General features: G+C 50.4%; 1 protein-coding gene across 1 annotated transcript in view; it reads left to right on the plus strand.

Annotated features, from left to right (window-relative positions):
- pus7 (pseudouridine synthase 7) overlaps positions 1-24,627 on the plus strand; it is a 53,816-nt gene that overhangs the window by 27,182 nt on the left and 2,007 nt on the right. Inside the window, exons 8-14 of the mRNA XM_056235393.1 lie at positions 2,412-2,537; positions 2,649-2,710; positions 11,685-11,845; positions 12,493-12,619; positions 15,984-16,085; positions 22,246-22,375; positions 22,451-22,542. Of these exons, the coding sequence (XP_056091368.1) occupies positions 2,412-2,537; positions 2,649-2,710; positions 11,685-11,845; positions 12,493-12,619; positions 15,984-16,085; positions 22,246-22,375; positions 22,451-22,542 (800 nt within the window). The remainder of the gene's footprint in view (positions 1-2,411; positions 2,538-2,648; positions 2,711-11,684; positions 11,846-12,492; positions 12,620-15,983; positions 16,086-22,245; positions 22,376-22,450; positions 22,543-24,627) is intronic.

Here is a 24,627-nt window from a genome sequence, read left to right on the forward strand (position 1 = left end):
AGTGCGAGTGTGCGAGGCGAGAGAGAGTGTGAGTGTGTGAGGTGGGAGTGTGCGAGGCGAGAGTGTGCGAGGCGAGAGAGAGTGTGAGTGTGTGAGGTGGGAGTGTGCGAGGCTAGAGTCTGTGAAGTGCGAGTGTGCGAGGCGAGAGAGTGTGAGTGTGTGAGGTGAGTGTGCGAGGCGAGAGAGAGTGTGAGTGTGTGAGGTGGGAGTGTGCGAGGTGAGTGTGTGAAGTGCGAGTGTGCGAGGCGAGAGAGTGTGAGTGTGTGAGGTGGGAGTGTGCGAGGTGAGTGTGTGAAGTGCGAGTGTGCGAGGCGAGAGTGTGCGAGGCGAGAGAGAGTGTGAGTGTGTGAGGTGGGAGTGTGCGAGGCGAGAGTCTGTGAAGTGCGAGTGTGCGAGGCGAGAGAGAGTGTGAGTGTGCAAGGTGGGAGTGTGCGAGGTGAGTGTGTGAAGTGCGAGTGTGCGAGGCGAGAGTGTGCGAGGCGAGAGAGAGTGGGAGTGTGCGAGGCGAGAGAGAGTGTGAGTGTGTGAGGTGGGAGTGTGCGAGGCGAGAGTGTGCGAGGCGAGAGAGAGTGTGAGTGTGTGAAGTGCGAGTGTGCGAGGCGATAGAGAGTGGGAGTGTGCGAGGCGAGAGAGAGTGTGAGTGTGTGAGGTGGGAGTGTGCGAGGTGAGTGTGTGAAGTGCGAGTGTGCGAGGCGAGAGTGTGCGAGGCGAGAGAGAGTGTGAGTGTGTGAGGTGGGAGTGTGCGAGGCGAGAGTCTGTGAAGTGCGAGGCGAGAGAGAGTGTGAGGTGGGAGTGTGCGAGGTGAGTGTGTGAAGTGCGAGTGTGCGAGGCGAGAGTGTGCGAGGCGAGAGAGAGTGTGAGTGTGTGAAGTGCGAGTGTGCGAGGCGATAGAGAGTGGGAGTGTGCGAGGCGATAGAGAGTGGGAGTGTGCGAGGCGAGAGAGTGTGTGAGTGTGTGAGGTGGGAGTGTGCGAGGCGAGAGAGAGTGTGAGTGTGTGAAGTGCGAGTGTGCGAGGCGATAGAGAGTGGGAGTGTGCGAGGCGATAGAGAGTGGGAGTGTGCGAGGCGAGAGAGTGTGTGAGTGTGTGAGGCGAGAGTGTGCGAGGCGAGAGAGAGTGTGAGTGTGTGAAGTGCGAGTGTGCGAGGCGAGAGAGAGTGTGAGTGTGTGAAGTGCGAGTGTGCGAGGCGAGAGAGAGTGTGAGTGTGTGAGGTGGGAGTGTGCGAGGCGAGAGTGTGGGAGGCGAGAGAGAGTGTGAGTGTGTGAGGTGGGAGTGTGCGAGGCTAGAGTCTGTGAAGTGCGAGTGTGCGAGGCGAGAGAGAGTGTGAGTGTGAAGTGCGAAGTGCGAGTGTGCGAGGCGAGAGTGTGCGAGGCGAGAGAGAGTGTGAGTGTGTGAGGTGGGAGTGTGCGAGGTGAGTGTGCGAGGCGAGAGAGAGTGTGAGTGTGCAAGGCGAGAGTGTGCGAGGCGAGAGAGCGTGTGAGTGTGTGAGGTGGGAGTGTGCGAGGCGAGAGTGTGTGAAGTGCGAGTGTGCGAGGCGAGAGAGAGTGTGAGTGTGCAAGGCGAGAGTGTGCGAGGCGAGAGAGCGTGTGAGTGTGTGAGGTGGGAGTGTGCGAGGCGAGAGTCTGTGAAGTGCGAGTGTGCGAGGCGAGAGAGAGTGTGGGAGTGTGCGAGGTGAGTGTGTGAAGTGCGAGTGTGCGAGGCGAGAGTGTGTGAAGTGCGAGTGTGCGAGGCGAGAGAGAGTGTGAGTGTGCGAGGCAAGAGTGTGCGAGGCGAGAGAGAGTGTGAGGTGGGAGTGTGCAAGGCGAGAGTGTGCGAGGGAAGAGTGTGCGAGGCGAGAGAGAGTGTGAGTGTGTGAGGTGGGAGTGTGCGAGGCGAGAGTGTGAAGTGCGAGTGTGCGAGGCGAGAGAGAGTGTGAGTGTGCGAGGCAAGAGTGTGCGAGGCGAGAGAGAGTGTGAGGTGGGAGTGTGCAAGGCGAGAGTGTGCGAGGGAAGAGTGTGCGAGGCGAGAGAGAGTGTGAGTGTGTGAGGTGGGAGTGTGCGAGGCGAGAGTGTGAAGTGCGAGTGTGCGAGGCGAGAGAGAGTGTGAGTGTGCAAGGCGAGAGTGTGCGAGGGAAGAGTGTGCGAGGCGAGAGAGAGTGTGAGTGTGTGAGGTGGGAGTGTGCGAGGCGAGAGTGTGAAGTGCGAGTGTGCGAGGCGAGAGAGATGTGAGTGTGCGAGGGAAGAGTGTGCGAGGCGAGAGAGAGTGTGAGTGTGCGAGGGAAGAGTGTGCGAGGCGAGAGAGAGTGTGAGTGTGTGAGGTGTGAGTGTGCGAGGCGAGAGTGTGCGAGGCAAGAGTGTGCGAGGCGAGAGAGAGTGGGAGTGTGCGAGGCGAGAGTGTGTGAAGTGCGAGTGTGTGAACTCTCTCTCCTCCACAGGAATATCTCCGGCTCTCTGGAGCAGGTCGAGCAGGCGATGACATCACTCAGAGAAACCGGCTTCATTAATTACTACGGCATGCAGCGCTTCGGGACCACAGCTGTTCCCACACACCGGGTCGGCAGGTGAACACACACGCACACACTCTCACTCTCACACACTCACACACACACACACTCTCTCACACACACTGAATCTCACACACACTGAATCTCACTGTTGGCTCTGGTTTATAGGGCTATACTGCAGAACAACTGGAAGGAAGTGATGGATCTGATCCTGAAGCCTCGTCCTGGAGGTCAGAGTCTCTCTCTCTCTCTCTCTCTCTCTCTCTCACTCACACACTCACACACACACACACACACACACACACACACAGGATCTGATTCTGTAGCCTCGTCCTGGAGGTCAGAGTCTCTCTCTCACACACACACACACACACACACACACACACACACTGGATCTGATTCTGAAGCCTCGTCCTGGAGATCAGAGTCTCTCTCACACACACACACACACACACTCACACACACACACACACACACACACACACACACTGGATCTGATTCTGAAGCCTCGTCCTGGAGATCAGAGTCTCTCTCACACACACACACTGTAACGTTTTCCCACACTCTTTGTTTGGGGTTTTTATATGCTGGGGTGCCAGACAGGATTTCTGTCATTAATTAAAGTTCACTTTAGGGAAACGTACAAAGATCTTGTGCAGTCTGTCTTGTTCTGTCACAAAACCCGTCACTTAATGAGATAAAGATTTTACACCCATACTCAATACAATAATACCCATAATAATCACTCTTAAATAGACCACCAACCATTCAATACGACAGGACACATAGAACTGCGTTCAAAGATGTATATTCAGCACAGCAGTGAAAGTGAAAAAACAAAAAACAGTTCATAAATTGTCCATCAGTAATCCCCACAGTAATCCACAGCAAAAATAGTTCACATAGTCAGTAGGAGGAAAAAAGAATAAAATTCCCCACTCAAAAACAGTCAAAGTTAAAGCTCCAGTCGGCAAGTCTGGCAGATTGAGTGGATTTAGGAAAATTTTGAATGTTTACAACTCTCATGCCCCTCCCCCACTATCAACGGATACCCTCCCACCGTGACCGAGTTCATGCTCGTCAGTGCGTGTGCACCAGATTTTCAGTGAACACGCCCGTCTCATCAGCATCCATCAACGCCATGGAGTATTTGGAGGTATGCTGTCCTGGCTAATCTACCGATAGATTGCAATTGCTAACGTCATTTATACTCTAAATGAGCTTACTTGATTTTCCGCCATCACTCGTTACTGCACGAACTTCAGGCGTGTGCATGTGATTGTAACGTGCGCGAGGGGTGGCGTGTGCCCGATCTGTGATTGACAGTCAGATCTCACACCCCCCTACGCTGATTGGACATGATGAACCGGGAGCTGTGGATTTTTGCAAAACAAATAACACGCTCCAGGTGGAGTTAGAAGCTCGGGTTTTTTTCTAAAACCACTTTATTTATGTTGTTCTGTCAGATTATAGTGTCGATTTCACTGAATATGATCAAAAAAATGTTGCCGACGGCAGCTTTAAGTCATGTCATGTCAGCCTGGCTAAATTGTACTCACGACTCCTTTTCCCCTTAAGAGTCTGGTCCACATTTTCCCTGGCTTCTCAGACGTGAAGATATAGGCTCTAGGCTCCTCATCCGTCAATCCAGTTCATGTTTTGGAATTAGGCTACTCACTCGTTCGGTTTCCTCTGCAGTATCTCAACGACAATCAGCAGGTCACACAACGATGAGGATAATTTCCTGTTAGTAATCCATAACGCGATCTGCTTAGCACGCACGCCGACGATACACACTCTTACCGCGGATAAAACAAATAACAGCCGCGGGAGTCTTCTGAGGAGCTCCGCGAGGTACTCACTGCATCTCGATAGCCGGCGCCATGTTTTTATAAGCGATGCACGTCATCCAGATAACTAGGGGCTGGACTAAAGACAGCGCCATCTTGACTCGACACACAGGTTACAATGACTGTAGTTACATAAAGGTACGATGACTGTAGTTTCATAAATGATGGAGATGTTTTGATTTTTGTAAATAATGAGCTCAATGTTATGTACAGATGAATAATGAGGAAATAAATGTAGAACAATTAAATTACAATTTATTTATTTATTTCCTGATGACATCGTCACACTCCCCCCTCCTTAAGGAAAGCCGGCCATTAGGGTAAGGCGTCAAATCAGATGTCTTCAAATGTCTTTCTCAGTAAATCCAAGAAACTCCTCCTCATCACTGTCCTCCTTAAAGATTTCTAGTAATGGACGATGTTGTGCTTCAAGTTTTTGTGCAGAGGGAAAGCAGGGTTTAAGCCTGGAGACGTGTACCACTCTTAAGTCTTCTCCAGTGTCCTCCAGGACAATTTCATAGTTCAGAGGTCCTAATTTCCGAACTATCCTGTAGGGCCCTTGCCATTTTGGAGCAATTTTTGCTGAAAAAAACTTAACTGCCTTGGAATAAGGGTGAGTGCGCATCCATACTCTGTCCTTCTCCTCAAACACCACTTCTCTACGATTTTTGTCATAGTTACGCTTTTGACGTTGACGAGCGGAAAGTAGTTTCTTCTCAACGTACTCCTTCATTAGATTTAATTCTGTCAATTTTCCATAGCAAGAATCATCAGGAGACACATTTCGTGGTTGTAAGAGCACATCCATGGGCCCTCTGAGTGAGCGATTGAGATTCAACTCTGCTGGGGTTACTCCTGTGGACTCATGGACAGCAGAATTAAGAGCAAACCTGAACTCTGGTAGGAGCTTGTCCCAATGTTTATGATTGTCACTGACGTAGGAGGCCACCATTGTTTTTAGTGTACGATTCACCCTTTCAGTGAGATTGGTCTGGGGATGGTATGCAGTTGTCATTTTGTGTCCGATGTTCCAATTTTTACAGAGCTCCTGGAACACAGAGGAGACAAACTGTGATCCTCGATCAGACAAGATGTAATCTGGAACTCCCCATCGGGTAAGAATTTCTCTGACCAGTATTTGTGAGACAGTCTTTGCGCAGACTAAAAAGCTCAACCCAACGAGAATAATAATCCACAAAAACGATCAGATAAACATTCCCAGATGAGCTCCTGGGGAATGGACCCATCAGATCCACTCCCAGCATTTCCCATGGACGTTGTACAATAGTTTGTTGTAAGGTGCCGGGAAGTCGACGACATTCAGGCTTGTAACGCTGACAAATGGGACAGTTTTGTACAAACTCTTTGACATCTTGGTTTAAGTTAGGCCAGTATACCAAAGCTTGCAATCTTTTGAATGTTTTGAATCTGCCAAGATGACCAGCAAGAGGGTCTTCATGAAGAGACTGGAGTAGTTGATATCGGAGAGTTTTTGGTATGTAAACTTGATACACAATTTTGTGTGGAAACTGGACGACTCTGTAGACTTTATCCTCTAATATGGAAAATTTTGTAGAGGAATTGACAATGATTTCTCCTGATTCTACTATTTGTTCGTACAGATGGTGAATATCTGAATCCGTCTGCTGTACTTTCCAGATGTCATGATCGGTGATTGGCAGATCTTCTGTTTCCTCGGATTTCACCTTTGATCTCAAAGATAGAGCAGTGGAACAACTCAAAAGGCCCGGTTCATTAATGTCCACAGGGGCTCGGGACAAAGCATCTGGAACCGTATTATACTTCCCCTTCCTGTACTCCACTGTGAAGTTGAATTCCTGGAGTCGAAGAGCCCACCGAATTAGACGAGTGTTAGGTTTCTGTGTTTTGAACACCCACATCAAGGAAGAATGATCAGTGACGACCGTGAAGAATTTTCCTTCCAAGTAGTACCTCCATTTTTCAAGGGCCCACACGACTGCCAAACATTCTTGCTCGGTGGTCGTGTAATTTCTTTCTGCCGGATTTAAGGTACGACTGGCAAATGCCAGGACTTCCTCCGTGCCCAGTCCTGTTTGCTGCAGAAGGACAGCTCCCAAGCCGACCTCACTTGCATCAGTGTAGATGACAAATGGCAGATTCAGATTAGGATGTCCCAACACAGGTGGAGACACAAGGAGCTGTTTTAGAGCTTGAAAAGAAAATTGACATTGCGAAGTCCAAAGGAATTTGGCACCTTTTCTTTTTAAGGCATTCAGGGGTTCGGCCACTTGAGAAAAGTTCGGTACAAACCGATGATACCAACCGGCCATGCCCAAAAATCTCTGGACTTCCTTCATGTTCTTTGGCACAGGAAATTCTTGGACTGCTCTGGTCTTTTCTGGATCGGCCTTAATTCCTGTAGCAGTCACAATGTGGCCAAGAAACTTCAGAGAAGTACGGAAGAAATGTGTTTTCTTCATATTAACAGTCAGGTTTGCGTCTTTGAGTTTATCCAAAACAGCCTGGATGTCCTGGAAGTGCTGTTCCATTGATAAGAGTAGATAATTATATCGTCTAAATAGACGAAACAGTTCTTACGCTGTAGCTCTCCCAGGACTCTCTCCATCAACCGCTGGAAGGTCGCTGGTGCATTTTTAAGGCCAAAAGCCATGACCTTGAAATTAAATAGCCCCTGACTGCAAATGAAGGCAGTTTTATCTTGACTTTCCTCTTCCATACGAACCTGCCAATATCCACTGTTTGGGTGGAAAAAACGACAGCACCACTCAAGGACTCAAGGATTTCTTGAATGGTAGGAAGCGGATAGGCATCTGATTGAGAGACTGAATTTACCTTTCGGTAGTCTACACAGAAACGATATCCTCCTGTTTTCTTAGGAATCAATACCACGGGAGAAGACCATGCTGAGGAGGAAGGCTCGATGACATCAGCAGCTAACATCTCATCAATGAGCTGTTTGATAACCTTCTGCTTCGTAGGAGAAACACGATAAGGCTTTTGTCTTATAGGAACATCTTGGGTAACATAAACTCTGTGTGTCAAAACACTTGTTTTACCCAAAACATCTGTGCAGACATCAGAATTCTGGTTGAGTTGTGTCAGAAAACGTTCCTTTCCCCTTTCATCTAGGCAGGTGTTTTGGCATGCTACATGCAGATGGTTTGGTTCTTCCTCTGTTGTACCAGGGGGAAGAGCAGAAAAAAGAGCAAGAGGAGAAGAATTATGCCAGTCATGGAAGTGATCATCATTTTTCAGAAAATAATATTTTTGATCAGGATGAAACCAATAGACATTGTTCCGGATGTCCATTTGCAGTCCACTGAAGAAAAGATAATCTAATCCCAACACAACAGGAAAGGCAAGCATCTGTGGGGCAAGGACAACCACTGGTAAGGTGACTGTTAATGTTTGCACTGTAATTTGTACTTCACCCCATCCTAATGGTTGCCGAGCTCCTCCATCAGCCAGATAAATGGGACCCTCAGTCCAGGGTCTGAGCTGTTGAGTGTGATAACCCAGGGTTAGCCACAGCTTTTCATTTAACAGTGTATATGAATATCCTGTGTCAACCAAAGCTTGACCTTGCCAAGAGTCAATATTTACAGGAACAATCAACTGCTGTGGTAGAGATGCGGAAAATGGATGAGTAGGTGAGTATACAGACTCCATATGAGTGACAGTGCTAACAGTAGGATGATTATCATGGTTACCTTTAACAGGATGTGAACTTTGCTGACCTTTATAGTTTTTGTTCTTCGCAGGACCGCCCTGAGGACAAGAATTCGGAGCGTGAGGGCCCTTACACCGCCAACAGAAGGGAGATTTAGCAGAGTCCTGTGGTAATGAAGCGATTACTGGGTTATTCAACTGAACCGGAGCAGGGCTGGATACTCTTGAGTTTCCAAGGTTTTTTCCCTTGTTCATATTGTAGCTGGTTTTCCTTGTCTTTTTCTAGCTGTTGTCCAAGACGGACTAAACCATCAACAGAGGTAACTCCATTACTTCGAAGTTGACTTGCCATCTGAGGATTGATGTTCTTCAAGATCAGCTTAATAACGTCATCCTCTTCAATTTGTGGCTTCCAGCGTTTGCAGAGAGCTCGGTACATATAAGCAAAATCTCTTATGCTCTCACCCTCCTGCTGTACACGTGTTCTTACTCTCTCTGCCAACTCATCCTCATAGTCTTCTGACAAGAACGCAGAAAGAAACTTAGATTCAAACTCCTGCCAAGTGTTTGTCTCAAGTCGAGCAACATCCCACCAGTCTCTAGCTGTTCCATGGAGCACATTCCGGAGTGTTGCTATTAATTCTTCATCAGAAAGAGGGTGGAGAGCCATGAAATCATAACATTTCTCCAAGAAGATCAAAGGATCATCACAGTCTTCTAGTCGACCAAAGCATGGGAACTGGATTTTCACAGGCTGTTTCCCCAAAAAACGTCCTCTACCTTCAGCAGTGGTAACCATTTCACTTGGGGGATTAAGATCAGAGTCACCCAGTCCACCTTGAAATGTTGAATGGAGTCGCTGTAATCTGGTATTCACCCCCGGCATTTCCACCATAGTAGAAGCAGATGGTGACGGAATTGTTGGTACAGAAACAGTTGCTTTCACTGAACTCTGCTGTGATGACTTGAGAGCTTCAATGTCTGTAGCCAATTGCTGAAAATGTTGCGTGCACTGGTGGAGTTCATTCTGTAAATCCCCATCGGAACTTCTCTGAGCTAGAAAGATGTTCATTTGTTGAGTATATTGATCAGTGGTCTTTTGTATAAGATACAGAGTATTAGCCATTGGTTCCATGACTGTATTGAAATCCTTCAATACCTCTGCATGATGATTCTTTAGTCGCCAATGCAGCATGTTATTAAACTCTTTCCTGAAATGCTCAAACTGATTACTTTATTTCAGTTGTTTGTTTCACAGATGCAGGATCCACATTCAAAGTGAAAGTATCTATGGAATTTTTGAGCTCTCCAACTTCAGTGAACAAGGTGTCTTTTAGACTCTGGTATTGTGTTCTGGTCATTCCACTCAATTGCTGAAGTGTCAGTGTGTCCATGAATCCAGTTAATCCTAATGAGGGCTGAGATGAAGGTGATATTGGGGGTCTGAGAGCAAAACTTCCAGTTAAGTCCATATCCAGCAGAGTATGTTGAGATGAAAGGGCCTGAAAACCTTCCAAGGTACTGCTAGGAAGAGAGGGTTGAATTCCATCTTGATCTAAAGCCATAACATCCATAAGATCATCTTTAAAGGCCTTGGGTGGAGTTTGGTTTTGATCTCCCTCCATTTCATGGCAAGACCTGCTCGGAGAGGCAGCCATTTTGTTTGTAGGATTGGTTGTTTGCATGATGAAGGGTAGTTTGAGTGTATTTTCTTTCTCACAAGTTTTTAATATTTGGGTCCCATCTGGGGTGCCACTTTTATGTAACGTTTTCCCACACTCTTTGTTTGGGGTTTTTATATGCTGGGGTGCCAGACAGGATTTCTGTCATTAATTAAAGTTCACTTTAGGGAAACGTACAAAGATCTTGTGCAGTCTGTCTTGTTCTGTCACAAAACCCGTCACTTAATGAGATAAAGATTTTACACCCATACTCAATACAATAATACCCATAATAATCACTCTTAAATAGACCACCAACCATTCAATACGACAGGACACATAGAACTGCGTTCAAAGATGTATATTCAGCACAGCAGTGAAAGTGAAAAAACAAAAAACAGTTCATAAATTGTCCATCAGTAATCCCCACAGTAATCCACAGCAAAAATAGTTCACATAGTCAGTAGGAGGAAAAAAGAATAAAATTCCCCACTCAAAAACAGTCAAAGTTAAGTCATGTCATGTCAGCCTGGCTAAATTGTACTCACGACTCCTTTTCCCCTTAAGACTCTGGTCCACATTTTCCCTGGCTTCTCAGACGTGAAGATATAGGCTTTAGGCTCCTCATCCGTCAATCCAGTTCAAGTTTTGGAATTAGGCTACTCACTCGTTCGGTTTCCTCTGCAGTATCTCAACGACAATCAGCAGGTCACACAACGATGAGGATAATTTCCTGTTAGTAATCCATAACGCGATCTGCTTAGCACGCACGCCGACGATACACACTCTTACCGCGGATAAAACAAATAACAGCCGCGGGAGTCTTCTGAGGAGCTCCGCGAGGTACTCACTGCATCTCGATAGCCGGCGCCATGTTTTTATAAGCGATGCACGTCATCCAGATAACTAGGGGCTGGACTAAAGACAGCGCCATCTTGACTCGACACACAGGTTACAATGACTGTAGTTACATAAAGGTACGATGACTGTAGTTTCATAAATGATGGAGATGTTTTGATTTTTGTAAATAATGAGCTCAATGTTATGTACAGATGAATAATGAGGAAATAAATGTAGAACAATTAAATTACAATTTATTTATTTATTTCCTGATGACATCGTCACAACACACACACACACACTGGATCTGATTCTGAAGCCTCGTCCTGGAGGTCAGAGTCTCTCTCACACACACACACACACACACACACACACTCACTCTGGATCTAATCCTGAAGCCTTTTCCTGGAGTTCAGAGTCTCTCTCTCTCACTCACACACACACACACACACACTGGATCTGGTCCTGGAGGTCAGAGTCTCTCTCCCACACACACACACACACACACACACACACACACACACTGGACCTGATCCTGAAGCCTCGTCCTGGAGGTCAGAGTATCTCTCTCTCTCTCACATTTGATTATTTTATTTGGAATGACCAATACTGATTAAAACAACACAGCATTCAAATATTCACAAAGAGCCTGTTATGTTTCACCTGACAATACACACATCGACAATAGTCACAACCACATGAATATATAAATAAATAGACTATGGATAGAGGTGACATCTCCTTCTCCAAACATGCAGACTGCCTGTGATTGCTGACACAGAACAGTATTTGGCTGTTTGCTTAGAGATCTTTTTACTCAGTCCAGCAATTTGCAAACCCCTGACGCATAATCTGTGCACATGTCCTAAACTACCAAAGATTAGGATGATCAGTTTTGTGCTGTAACCACACACTGCTAAAGCATTTGTTAATGATTGGTATTTTAACATTTTCTCAGAAAAACACAAGTCCATATAAGCATCAAAACAACAACCTGGAGGTCAGAGTCTCTCTCTCTCTCTCACACTCACACACACACACACTGGATCTAATCCTGAAGCCTGGTCCTGGAGGTCAGAGTCTCTCTCTCACACACACTCTCACTCTCTCTCTCTCTCTCTCTCTCTCTCTCTCTCTCTCTCTCTCTCTCTCTCTCTCTCTCTCTCTCTCTCTCTGTGCAGCGGAGAAGGGTTATCTGGTGAAGTGTCGGCAGGAGTGGGCTCTCACACACGACCCAGAGGCGGCCCTGAAGAAGCTGCCGGTCAAGCGCTGCGTCGAGGGCCAGTTCCTGCGAGGCCTCGTCAAATACGGCAAGAACAACATCGTCACAGCCTTCGGACTGGTGAGAGAACACACTCACACTACACAACCGACCTCACACTTCACAACTGACCTTACACTCACACTACATAACTGACCTTACACTACACAACTGACCTTACTCTACACAACTGACCTTACACTTCACAACCGACCTCACACTTCACAACTGACCTTACACTCACACTACATAACTGACCTTACACTACACAACTGACCTTACACTACACAACTGACCTTACACTACACAACTGACCTTACACTACACAACTGACCTTACACTACACAACTGACCTTACTCTACACAACTGACCTTACACTACACAACTGACCTCACACTACACAACTGACCTTACACTACACAACTGACCTTACACTACACAACTGACCTTACACTACACAACTGACCTCACACTACATAACTGACCTTACACTACACAACTGACCTTACACTACACAACTGACCTTACTCTACACAACTGACCTTACTCTACACAACTGACCTTACACTACACAACTGACCTCACACTACACAACTGACCTTACACTTACACTACACAACTGACCTCACACTACACAACTGGACACTGACCTCACTTTACCACATCATGAAGATCCTGATGCTGCTGCTGGAGTTCAGTAGTTTATAACTGTGCTTTTTCTGCTCAGATCCCTCGCAACAACAGGCTGATGTACATCCACAGTTACCAGAGTTACGTGTGGAACTCTATGGTCAGCAGACGTGTGGAGGCCTATGGGCTGACAGCTGTGGAGGGAGATCTGATCCTCAGAGGAGGTGTGAGAGTGTGTGAGAGTGTGTGAGAGTGTGTGAGTGTGTGAGAGTGTGTGAGAGTGTGTGAGAGTGTGTGAGAGTGTGTGAGAGTGTGTGAGAGTGTGTGAGAGTGTGTGAGAGTGTGTGAGAGTGTGTGAGAGTGTGTGAGAGTGTGTGAGAGTGTGTGAGAGTGTGTGAGAGTGTGTGAGAGTGTGTGAGAGTGGAGGCCTATGAGGTGAGAGTTGTGGAGCGAGATCTGATCCTCAGAGGAGGTTTGTGCGTGAGGGGAGGAGTGAGCGTGAGGGGAGGAGTGAGCGTGAGGGGGAGGAGTGAGCGTGAGGGGGAGGAGTGAGCATGAGGGGGAGGAGTGAGTGTGAGGGGAGGTTTGTGTGTGAGGGGAGGAGTGAGCGTGAGAGGAGTGAGTGAGCGTGAGGGGAGGAGTGAGCGTGAGGGGAGGAGTGAGCGTGAGGGGTGAGCGTGAGGGGAGGAGTGAGCGTGAGGGGGAGGAGTGAGCGTGAGGGGGAGGAGTGAGCGTGAGGGGGAGGAGTGAGCGTGAGGGGGAGGAGTGAGCGTGAGGGGGAGGAGTGAGCGTGAGGGGGAGGAGTGAGCGTGAGGGGGAGGAGTGAGCGTGAGGGGGAGGAGTGAGCGTGAGGGGGAGGAGTGAGCGTGAGGGGGAGGAGTGAGCGTGAGGGGAGGAGTGAGCGTGAGGGGGAGGAGTGAGGGGGAGGAGTGAGCGTGAGGGGAGGAGTGAGCGTGAGGGGGAGGAGTGAGCGTGAGGGGGAGGAGTGAGCGTGAAGGGGGAGGAGTGAGCGTGAGGGGGAGGAGTGAGCGTGAGGGGGAGGAGTGAGCGTGAGGGGAGGAGTGAGCGTGAGGGGAGGAGTGAGCGTGAGGGGGAGGAGTGAGCGTGAGGGGGAGGAGTGAGCGTGAGGGGGAGGAGTGAGCGTGAGGGGGAGGAGTGAGCGTGAGGGGGAGGAGTGAGCGTGAGGGGGAGGAGTGAGCGTGAGGGGAGGAGTGAGCGTGAGGGGAGGAGTGAGCGTGAGGGGGAGGAGTGAGCGTGAGGGGAGGAGTGAGCGTGAGGGGAGGAGTGAGCGTGAGGGGAGGAGTGAGCGTGAGGGGGAGGAGTGAGCGTGAGGGGAGGGGGGAGGAGTGAGCGTGAGGGGGAGGAGTGAGCGTGAGGGGGAGGAGTGAGCGTGAGGGGGAGGAGTGAGCGTGAGGGGAGGAGTGAGCGTGAGGGGTGAGCGTGAGGGGAGGAGTGAGCGTGAGGGGGAGGAGTGAGCGTGAGGGGAGGAGTGAGCGTGAGGGGGAGGAGTGAGCGTGAGGGGGAGGAGTGAGCGTGAGGGGGAGGAGTGAGCGTGAGGGGAGGTTTGTGTGTGAGGGGAGGAGTGAGCGTGAGAGGAGTGAGTGAGCGTGAGGGGAGGAGTGAGCGTGAGGGGAGGAGTGAGCGTGAGGGGTGAGCGTGAGGGGAGGAGTGAGCGTGAGGGGGAGGAGTGAGCGTGAGGGGGAGGAGTGAGCGTGAGGGGGAGGAGTGAGCGTGAGGGGGAGGAGTGAGCGTGAGGGGGAGGAGTGAGCGTGAGGGGGAGGAGTGAGCGTGAGGGGGAGGAGTGAGCGTGAGGGGGAGGAGTGAGCGTGAGGGGGAGGAGTGAGCGTGAGGGGAGGAGTGAGCGTGAGGGGAGGAGTGAGCGTGAGGGGGAGGAGTGAGCGTGAGGGGGAGGAGTGAGCGTGAGGGGAGGAGTGAGCGTGAGGGGGAGGAGTGAGCGTGAGGGGGAGGAGTGAGCGTGAGGGGGAGGAGTGAGCGTGAGGGGGAGGAGTGAGCGTGAGGGGAGGAGTGAGCGTGAGGGGAGGAGTGAGCGTGAGGGGGAGGAGTGAGCGTGAGGGGGAGGAGTGAGCGTGAGGGGGAGGAGTGAGCGTGAGGGGGAGGAGTGAGCGTGAGGGGGAGGAGTGAGCGTGAGGGGAGGAGTGAGCGTGAGGGGAGGAGTGAGCGTGAGGGGAGGAGTGAGCGTGAGGGGGAGGAGTGAGCGTGAGGGGAGGGGGGAGGAGTGAGCGTGAGGGGAGGAGTGAGCGTGAGAGGAGTGAGCGAGCGTGAGAGGAGTGAGCGTGAAGGGAGAAGTGAGCGTGAAGGGAGAAGTGAGCGTGAGAGGCGTGAGGGGGAGGAGTGAGCGTGAGGGGAGGAGTGAGCGTGAGGGGAGGAGTGAGCGTGAGGGGAGGAGTGAGCGTGAGGGGAGGAGTGAGCGTGAGGGGAGGAGTGAGCGTGAAGGGAGAAGTGAGCGTGAGAGGAGTGAGCGAGCGTGAGAGGAGTGAGCGAGCGTGAGAGGAGTGAGCGTGAAGGGAGAAGTGAGCGTGAAGGGAGAAGTGAGCGTGAGAGGAGTGAGCGAGCGTGAGAGGAGTGAGCGAGCGTGAGAGGAGTGAGCGTGAAGGGAGAAGTGAGCGTGAAGGGAGAAGTGAGCGTGAGAGGAGTGAGCGAGCGTGAGAGGAGTGAGCGAGCGTGAGAGGAGTGAGCGAGCGAGCGTGAGAGGAGTGAGCGAGCGTGAGAGGAGTGAGTGTGAAGGGAGAAGTGAGCGTGAGAGGAGTGAGCGAGCGTGAGAGGAGTGAGCGAGCGTGAGAGGAGTGAGCGAGCGTGAGAGGAGTGAGCGAGCGTGAGAGGAGTGAGCGAGCGTGAGAGGAGTGAGCGAGCGTGAGAGGAGTGAGCGAGCGTGAGAGGAGTGAGCGAGCGTGAGAGGAGTGAGCGAGCGTGAGAGGAGTGAGCGAGCGTGAGAGGAGTGAGCGAGCGTGAGAGGAGTGAGCGAGCGTGAGAGGAGTGAGTGAGCGAGCGTGAGAGGAGTGAGCGAGCGAGCGTGAGAGGAGTGAGCGAGCGAGCGTGAGAGGAGTGAGCGAGCGTGAGAGGAGTGAGTGTGAAGGGAGAAGTGAGCGTGAGAGGAGTGAGCGAGCGTGAGAGGAGTGAGCGAGCGTGAGAGGAGTGAGCGAGCGTGAGAGGAGTGAGCGAGCGTGAGAGGAGTGAGCGAGCGTGAAGGGAGAAGTGAGCGTGAGAGGAGTGAGCGAGCGTGAGAGGAGTGAGCGTGAAGGGAGAAGTGAGCGTGAGAGGAGTGAGTGAGCGTGAAGGGAGAAGTGAGCGTGAGAGGAGTGAGCGAGCGTGAAGGGAGAAGTGAGCGTGAGAGGAGTGAGTGAGTGAGCGTGAGAGGAGTGAGCGAGCGTGAAGGGAGAAGTGAGCGTGAGAGGAGTGAGCGAGCGTGAGAGGAGTGAGTGAGTGAGCGTGAGAGGAGTGAGCGAGCGTGAAGGGAGAAGTGAGCGTGAGAGGAGTGAGCGAGCGTGAGAGGAGTGAGCGAGCGTGAGAGGAGTGAGCGAGCGTGAGGAGTGAAAATGTTCAGTATCTGAGCTCTTCTCTGTGTTCTAGGCTCTGCTCATGTTCTGTCAGCTGACGAGGCAGAGAAACACTCTATTCATGATGTTGTGATGCCACTGCCCGGGTTCGACGTGATCTACCCCACTCACAGCGGTGAGGCATTCTGGGAAACTCTCCTTTACTACTGTTACTTTATATTATAAAATTTAAATTATATTTAGTTCACATTACTGTTGCCTATGTACAATTTTGAGATTAGGTCTCCAGCAACGCAACATAATCCAGAATGATCGAGTTTAACAAAACAAGCAGTTTATACAGTTTACATTGTTATATTTATGAGCATCATCACACTGTGTTTTAATCATGTTGGAACTCCAGTGACACTGAAAGCCTCAAGATTACTGAAATGTTAAAAATAAAACGCATCTTTTGTTTCAATTGGTTTAGATTATTTTGTTAATTTACTTTCTTGACAACTCTTTTCTCTTTGAAGAATCAGGATTCACATGGTCTTGGAAAACTAATAGAAAACTTCTATACCTGAATTAGTCATGGAAATTCATAAACCTTAAAGGGGTCATCGGATGCAAAATTCACTTTTATATGGTGTTTGCATATAAATGTGTGTTTGCAGTGTGTGGACACAACCAGCATACAATGAAAAAAATCCATTCACTTCTTTTTTTTAATCCTCAAAAAGCTGTGCCGTTTGGATTTTCTGAGCAATATGATGTCATAATGCTCATGCTCCGCCCACGACCGCTGACGGACTATCCCGTATTAGCATATTTCCCGTATTAACATATTTCTGCCCTCAGCCATTTGTTATACTGTCTGCTAAGTATCGTAAGTCAAATGGTTCAGAATTTGCGTGCTTTTGACCGCCGTATCAATATTAAAAAGCTGTTTTTATCAAGCCGCCGGGTGTTAAATAAGCTACTGTCACACCCCGCCATGCGTTAAAATAACGCCGCTCGCCGATAGATGTTAAATTGACGCCGCACGCCAATCAAAATGCAGATTTAAGAGCTCATCTACATGGCCCCTCCTCTAACCGAGTTTGAGGACTCTACGGCAAGACGGAAGACCGTTTGGAAGAGCGAGAAAATGGCAAGGAGAGGATCTGTTTTGCGGTGTAAACGCAGTGTAAATGACTGCAACTCAGATATACATAAACAAATGCACTTTAAAAGACCATAAACTCAACACACCCGTCGAGGCGGGTTTAGGCTTTGCAGTTTAGGCTTTGCAATGCTCTCCCGGATCATGAGAGGTCGGCTCCTTCAATGGACATTTTTAAAACACATTTTTATTCTTTAGCTTTTGGAAACTTGTAAATGTTGTTGTTGTGTGTGTGTGTGTGTGTTCAGCAGCTGGTCTGACGTGTGTGTGCGTGTGTGTGTGTGTGTGTGTGTGTTCAGCAGCTGGTCTGACGTGTGTGTGTGTGTTCAGCAGCTGGTCTGACGTGTGTGTGTGTGTGTGTGTTCAGCAGCTGGTCTGATGTGTGTGTGTGTGTGTGTGTGTGTGTGTGTTCAGCAGCTGGTCTGACGTGTGTGTGTGTGTGTGTGTGTGTGTGTGTTCAGCAGCTGGTCTGACGTGTGTGTTCAGCAGCTGGTCTGACGTGTGTGTTCAGCAGCTGGTCTGACGTGTGTGTGTGTGTGTGTGTGTGTGTGTTCAGCAGCTGGTCTGATGTGTGTGTGTGTGTGTGTGTGTGTGTGTGTTCAGCAGCTGGTCTGACGTGTGTGTGTGTGTGTTCAGCAGCTGGTCTGATGTGTGTGTGTGTGTGTGTGTGTTCAGCAGCTGGTCTGATGTGTGTGTGTGTGTGTGTGTGTGTGTGTGTGTGTGTGTGTGTGTGTGTGTGTGTGTGTGTGTGTTCAGCAGCTGGTCTGACGTGTGTGTGTGTGTGTGTGTGTGTGTGTTCAGCAGCTGGTCTGATGTGTGTGTTCAGCAGCTGGTCTGACGTGTGTGTGTGTGTGTGTGTGTGTGTGTGTGTGTGTTCAGCAGCTGGTCTGACGTGTGTGTGTGTGTGTTCAGCAGCTGGTCTGACGTGTGTGTGTGTGTTCAGCAGCTGGTCTGACGTGTGTGTGTGTGTGTGTGTGTGTTCAGCAACTGGTCTGATGTGTGTGTGTGTGTGTGTGTGTGTGTTCAGCAGCTGGTCTGACGTGTGTGTGTGTGTGTGTGTGTGTGTGTGTGTGTTCAGCAGCTGGTCTGACGTGTGTGTGTGTGTGTGTGTGTGTGTGTGTGTGTGTGTGTGTGTTCAGCAGCTGGTCTGATGTGTGTGTGTGTGTGTGTGTGTGTGTGTGTTCAGCAGCTGGTCTGATGTGTGTGTGTGTGTGTGTGTTCAGCAGCTGGTCTGACGTGTATGTGTGTGTTCAGCAGCAGCTGGTCTGACGTGTGTGTGTGTGTGTTCAGCAGCTGATCTGACGTGTGTGTGTGTGTGTGTGTGTTCAGCAGCTGGTCTGACGTGTGTGTGTGTGTTCAGCAGCTGGTCTGACGTGTGTGTGTGTGTTCAGCAGCTGGTCTGATGTGTGTGTGTGTGTGTGTGTGTGTTCAGCAGCTGGTCTGACGTGTGTGTGTGTGTTCAGCAGCAGCTGGTCTGACGTGTGTGTGTGTGTGTTCAGCAGCTGATCTGACGTGTGTGTGTGTTCAGCAGCTGGTCTGACGTGTGTGTGTGTGTTCAGCAGCTGGTCTGACGTGTGTGTGTGTGTGTGTTCAGCAGCTGATCTGACGTGTGTGTGTGTGTGTGTGTGTTCAGCAGCTGATCTGACGTGTGTGTGTGTGTGTGTGTGTTCAGCAGCTGGTCTGACGTGTGTGTGTGTGTGTTCAGCAGCTGGTCTGACGTGTGTGTGTGTGTGTGTGTGTTCAGCAGCTGGTCTGATGTGTGTGTGTGTGTGTGTGTGTGTGTTCAGCAGCTGGTCTGACGTGTGTGTGTGTGTGTGTGTGTGTGTGTTCAGCAGCTGGTCTGATGTGTGTGTGTGTGTGTGTGTGTGTGTGTGTGTGTGTTCAGCAGCTGATCTGACGTGTGTGTGTGTTCAGCAGCTGATCTGACGTGTGTGTGTGTGTGTGTGTTCAGCAGCTGGTCTGACGTGTGTGTGTGTGTGTGTGTGGTCAGCAGCTGGTCTGACGTGTGTGTGTGTGTTCAGCAGCTGGTCTGACGTGTGTGTGTGTGTGTGTGTTCAGCAGCTGGTCTGACGTGTGTGTGTGTTCAGCAGCTGGTCTGATGTGTGTGTTCAGCAGCTGGTCTGACGTGTGTGTGTGTGTGTTCAGCAGCTGGTCTGACGTGTGTGTGTGTGTGTGTGTGTGTGTGTGTTCAGCAGCTGGTCTGACGTGTGTGTGTGTGTTCAGCAGCTGGTCTGACGTGTGTGTGTGTGTTCAGCAGCTGGTCTGATGTGTGTGTGTGTGTGTGTGTGTGTGTGTGTGTGTGTTCAGCAGCTGGTCTGACGTGTGTGTGTGTGTGTGTGTGTGTGTGTGTGTGTGTTCAGCAGCTGGTCTGACGTGTGTGTGTGTGTGTGTGTGTGTGTTCAGCAGCTGGTCTGATGTGTGTGTGTGTGTGTGTGTGTGTGTGTGTTCAGCAGCTGGTCTGATGTGTGTGTGTGTGTGTGTGTGTTCAGCAGCTGGTCTGACGTGTGTGTGTGTGTTCAGCAGCAGCTGGTCTGACGTGTGTGTGTGTGTTCAGCAGCTGATCTGACGTGTGTGTGTGTGTGTTCAGCAGCTGGTCTGACGTGTGTGTGTGTGTTCAGCAGCTGGTCTGACGTGTGTGTGTGTGTTCAGCAGCTGGTCTGATGTGTGTGTGTGTGTGTGTGTGTGTGTGTGTGTGTGTTCAGCAGCTGGTCTGACGTGTGTGTGTGTGTGTGTGTGTGTGTGTGTGTGTGTGTGTGTGTTCAGCAGCTGGTCTGACGTGTGTGTGTGTGTGTGTGTGTGTGTTCAGCAGCTGGTCTGATGTGTGTGTGTGTGTGTGTGTGTGTGTGTGTGTGTTCAGCAGCTGGTCTGATGTGTGTGTGTGTGTGTGTGTGTTCAGCAGCTGGTCTGACGTGTGTGTGTGTGTGTTCAGCAGCAGCTGGTCTGACGTGTGTGTGTGTGTGTGTTCAGCAGCTGATCTGACGTGTGTGTGTGTTCAGCAGCTGGTCTGACGTGTGTGTGTGTTCAGCAGCTGGTCTGACGTGTGTGTGTGTGTGTGTGTGTGTGTGTTCAGCAGCTGGTCTGATGTGTGTGTGTGTGTGTGTGTGTGTGTTCAGCAGCTGGTCTGACGTGTGTGTGTGTTCAGCAGCAGCTGGTCTGACGTGTGTGTGTGTGTGTGTGTGTTCAGCAGCTGATCTGACGTGTGTGTGTGTGTGTGTGTGTTCAGCAGCTGGTCTGACGTGTGTGTGTGTTCAGCAGCTGATCTGACGTGTGTGTGTGTGTGTGTGTGTGTTCAGCAGCTGATCTGACGTGTGTGTGTGTGTGTGTTCAGCAGCTGGTCTGACGTGTGTGTGTGTGTGTGTGTTCAGCAGCTGGTCTGACGTGTGTGTGTGTGTGTGTGTTCAGCAGCTGGTCTGACGTGTGTGTGTGTGTGTGTGTTCAGCAGCTGATCTGACGTGTGTGTGTGTGTGTGTGTGTGTTCAGCAGCTGGTCTGACGTGTGTGTGTGTGTTCAGCAGCTGGTCTGACGTGTGTGTGTGTGTGTGTGTGTGTGTGTGTGTGTGTTCAGCAGCTGGTCTGATGTGTGTGTGTGTGTGTGTGTGTGTGTTCAGCAGCTGGTCTGACGTGTGTGTGTGTTCGTTCAGCAGCTGGTCTGACGTGTGTGTGTATGTGTGTGTGTGTGTTCAGCAGCTGGTCTGATGTGTGTGTGTGTGTTCAGCAGCTGTTCTGACGTGTGTGTGTGTTCGTTCAGCAGCTGGTCTGACGTGTGTGTGTATGTGTGTGTTCAGCAGCTGGTCTGACGTGTGTGTGTGTGTGTGTGTTCAGCATCTGGTCTGACGTGTGTGTGTGTGTTCAGCAGCTGGTCTGACGTGTGTGTGTGTGTTCAGCAGCTGGTCTGACGTGTGTGTGTGTGTTCAGCAGCTGGTCTGACGTGTGTGTGTGTGTGTGTTCAGCAGCTGGTCTGACGTGTGTGTGTGTTCAGCAGCTGGTCTGACGTGTGTGTGTGTGTTCAGCAGCTGGTCTGACGTGTGTGTGTGTGTGTGTTCAGCAGCTGGTCTGATGTGTGTGTGTGTGTGTGTGTTCAGCAGCTGGTCTGACGTGTGTGTGTGTTCGTTCAGCAGCTGGTCTGACGTGTGTGTGTATGTGTGTGTTCAGCAGCTGGTCTGAGGTGTGTGTGTGTGTGTGTGTGTGTTCAGCAGCTGGTCTGACGTGTGTGTGTGTGTTCAGCAGCTGGTCTGACGTGTTTGAGGTGTGTGTGTGTGTGTTCAGCAGCTGGTCTGATGTGTGTGTGTGTGTGTGTGTTCAGCAGCTGGTCTGACGTGTTTGAGGTGTGTGTGTGTTCAGCAGCTGGTCTGACGTGTTTGAGGTGTGTGTGTGTGTGTGTTCAGCAGCTGGTCTGACGTGTTTGAGGTGTGTGTGTGTGTGTGTGTGTTCAGCAGCTGGTCTGACCTGTGTGTGTGTGTGTGTGTGTGTGTTCAGCAGCTGGTCTGACGTGTTTGAGGTGTGTGTGTGTGTGTGTGTTCAGCAGCTGGTCTGACGTGTTTGAGGTGTGTGTGTGTGTGTGTTCAGCAGCTGGTCTGACGTGTGTGTGTGTGTGTGTGTGTGTGTGTTCAGCAGCTGGTCTGACGTGTTTGAGGTGTGTGTGTGTGTGTGTTCAGCAGCTGGTCTGACGTGTGTGTGTATGTGTGTGTTCAGCAGCTGGTCTGAGGTGTGTGTGTTCAGCATCTGGTCTGACGTGTGTGTGTGTGTGTGTGTGTGTTCAGCAGCTGGTCTGACGTGTGTGTGTGTGTTCAGCAGCTGGTCTGACGTGTTTGAGGTGTGTGTGTGTGTGTTCAGCAGCTGGTCTGATGTGTGTGTGTGTGTGTGTGTTCAGCAGCTGGTCTGACGTGTTTGAGGTGTGTGTGTGTTCAGCAGCTGGTCTGACGTGTTTGAGGTGTGTGTGTGTGTGTGTTCAGCAGCTGGTCTGACGTGTTTGAGGTGTGTGTGTGTGTGTGTGTGTTCAGCAGCTGGTCTGACCTGTGTGTGTGTGTGTGTGTGTGTGTTCAGCAGCTGGTCTGACGTGTTTGAGGTGTGTGTGTGTGTGTGTGTTCAGCAGCTGGTCTGACGTGTTTGAGGTGTGTGTGTGTGTGTGTTCAGCAGCTGGTCTGACGTGTGTGTGTGTGTGTGTGTGTGTGTGTGTGTTTCTGCTGCAGTGGGTCGAGGATACGGAGATATGCTGAGCGCTGACGATCTGGACATCCAGAATATGAGGCACAAAGTTCGTGATTATTCTCTGGCCGGCGCGTACCGTAAACTCCTCATTCGCCCCAGTGACGTCAGCTGGTGAGAATCTCTCTCTCTCCGTCAGTGTGTGTGTTCAGCGCTGGTTCTGATGATTCTGTGTGTGTTTCTCCAAAGGGAGCTGATTCAGTACGATGATCCGCGAGTGCCTCTCGTTCTCTCAGATGTGGAGAAACTAGAAAACACTCCAGCTCCAGTCTACCTCAAAGGTTCAGAACACACACACACGCACACACTCACACTCTCTCACACACACTCACTCATAGATTACAGTGTGGATTTGTCACGTCATTGTTACCACAACCTCACGCATCATCATAACGTATCCTTCCATCTAGAGTTGCATTAATGTCTGGCCGAGAGGAAGTTAAAGCGCTCTGTAAAGTTCACTCCAGCACATTCCAGCGACTGTACGCGCATGTTTAAAGAGGCTGAATGTAGAATTCAGAAGCTCTTGTTATTAGCGCCACCGGTGGCCATTCAGTGAACTACAGCAGCAGAAGCTCTTGTTATTAGCGCCACCGGTGGCCATTCAGTGAACTACAGCAGCAGAAGCTCTTGTTATTAGCGCCACCGGTGGCCATTCAGTGAACTACAGCAGCAGAAGCTCTTGTTATTAGCGCCACCGGTGGCCATTCAGTGAACTACAGCAGCAGAAGCTCTTGTTATTAGCGCTACCGGTGGCCATTCAGTGAACTACAGCAGCAGAAGCTCCTGTTATTAGCGCCACCGGTGGCCATTCAGTGAACTACAGCAGCAGACGCTCTTGTTATTAGCGCCACCGGTGGCCATTCAGTGAACTACAGCAGCAGAAGCTCTTGTTATTAGCGCCACCGGTGGCCATTCAGTGAACTACAGCAGCAGAAGCTCTTGTTATTAGCGCCACCGGTGGCCATTCAGTGAACTACAGCAGCAGACGCTCTTGTTATTAGCGCCACCGGTGGCCATTCAGTGAACTACAGCAGCAGAAGCTCTTGTTATTAGCGCCACCGGTGGCCATTCAGTGAACTACAGCAGCAGAAGCTCTTGTTATTAGCGCCACCGGTGGCCATTCAGTGAACTACAGCAGCAGACACTCTTGTTATTAGCGCCACCGGTGGCCATTCAGTGAACTACAGTAGCAGAAGCTCTTGTTATTAGCGCCACCGGTGGCCATTCAGTGAACTACAGCAGACGCTCTTATTAGCGCCACCGGTGGCCATTCAGTGAATTACAGCAGCAGAAGCTCTTGTTATTAGCGCCACCGGTGGCCATTCAGTGAACTACAGTAGCAGAAGCTCTTGTTATTAGCGCCACCGGTGGCCATTCAGTGAACTACAGCAGCAGAAGCTCTTGTTATTAGCGCCACCGGTGGCCATTCAGTGAACTACAGCAGCAGACGCTCTTGTTATTAGCGCTACCGGTGGCCATTCAGTGAACTACAGCAGCAGAAGCTCCTGTTATTAGCGCCACCGGTGGCCATTCAGTGAACTACAGCAGCAGACGCTCTTGTTATTAGCGCCACCTGTGGCCATTCAGTGAACTACAGCAGCAGAAGCTCTTGTTATTAGCGCCACCGGTGGCCATTCAGTGAACTACAGCAGCAGACGCTCTTGTTATTAGCGCCACCGGTGGCCATTCAGTGAACTACAGCAGCAGAAGCTCTTGTTATTAGCGCCACCGGTGGCCATTCAGTGAACTACAGCAGCAGAAGCTCTTGTTATTAGCGCCACCGGTGGCCATTCAGTGAACTACAGCAGCAGAAGCTCTTGTTATTAGCGCCACCGGTGGCCATTCAGTGAACTACAGCAGCAGACACTCTTGTTATTAGCGCCACCGGTGGCCATTCAGTGAACTACAGCAGCAGAAGCTCTTGTTATTAGCGCCACCGGTGGCCATTCAGTGAACTACAGCAGCAGAAGCTCTTGTTATTAGCGCCACCGGTGGCCATTCAGTGAACTACAGCAGCAGAAGCTCTTGTTATTAGCGCCACCGGTGGCCATTCAGTGAACTACAGCAGACGCTCTTATTAGCGCCACCGGTGGCCATTCAGTGAATTACAGCAGCAGAAGCTCTTGTTATTAGCGCCACCGGTGGCCATTCAGTGAACTACAGTAGCAGAAGCTCTTGTTATTAGCGCCACCGGTGGCCATTCAGTGAACTACAGCAGCAGACGCTCTTGTTATTAGCGCTACCGGTGGCCATTCAGTGAACTACAGCAGCAGAAGCTCTTGTTATTAGCGCCACCGGTGGCCATTCAGTGAACTACAGCAGCAGAAGCTCTTGTTATTAGCGCCACCGGTGGCCATTCAGTG

The sequence above is a fragment of the Rhinichthys klamathensis genome, unplaced genomic scaffold (assembly GCF_029890125.1).
Source record: "Rhinichthys klamathensis goyatoka isolate OS25496 unplaced genomic scaffold, OSU_Roscu_1.1 h1tg000421l_1, whole genome shotgun sequence".
Taxonomy (NCBI): domain Eukaryota; kingdom Metazoa; phylum Chordata; class Actinopteri; order Cypriniformes; family Leuciscidae; genus Rhinichthys; species Rhinichthys klamathensis.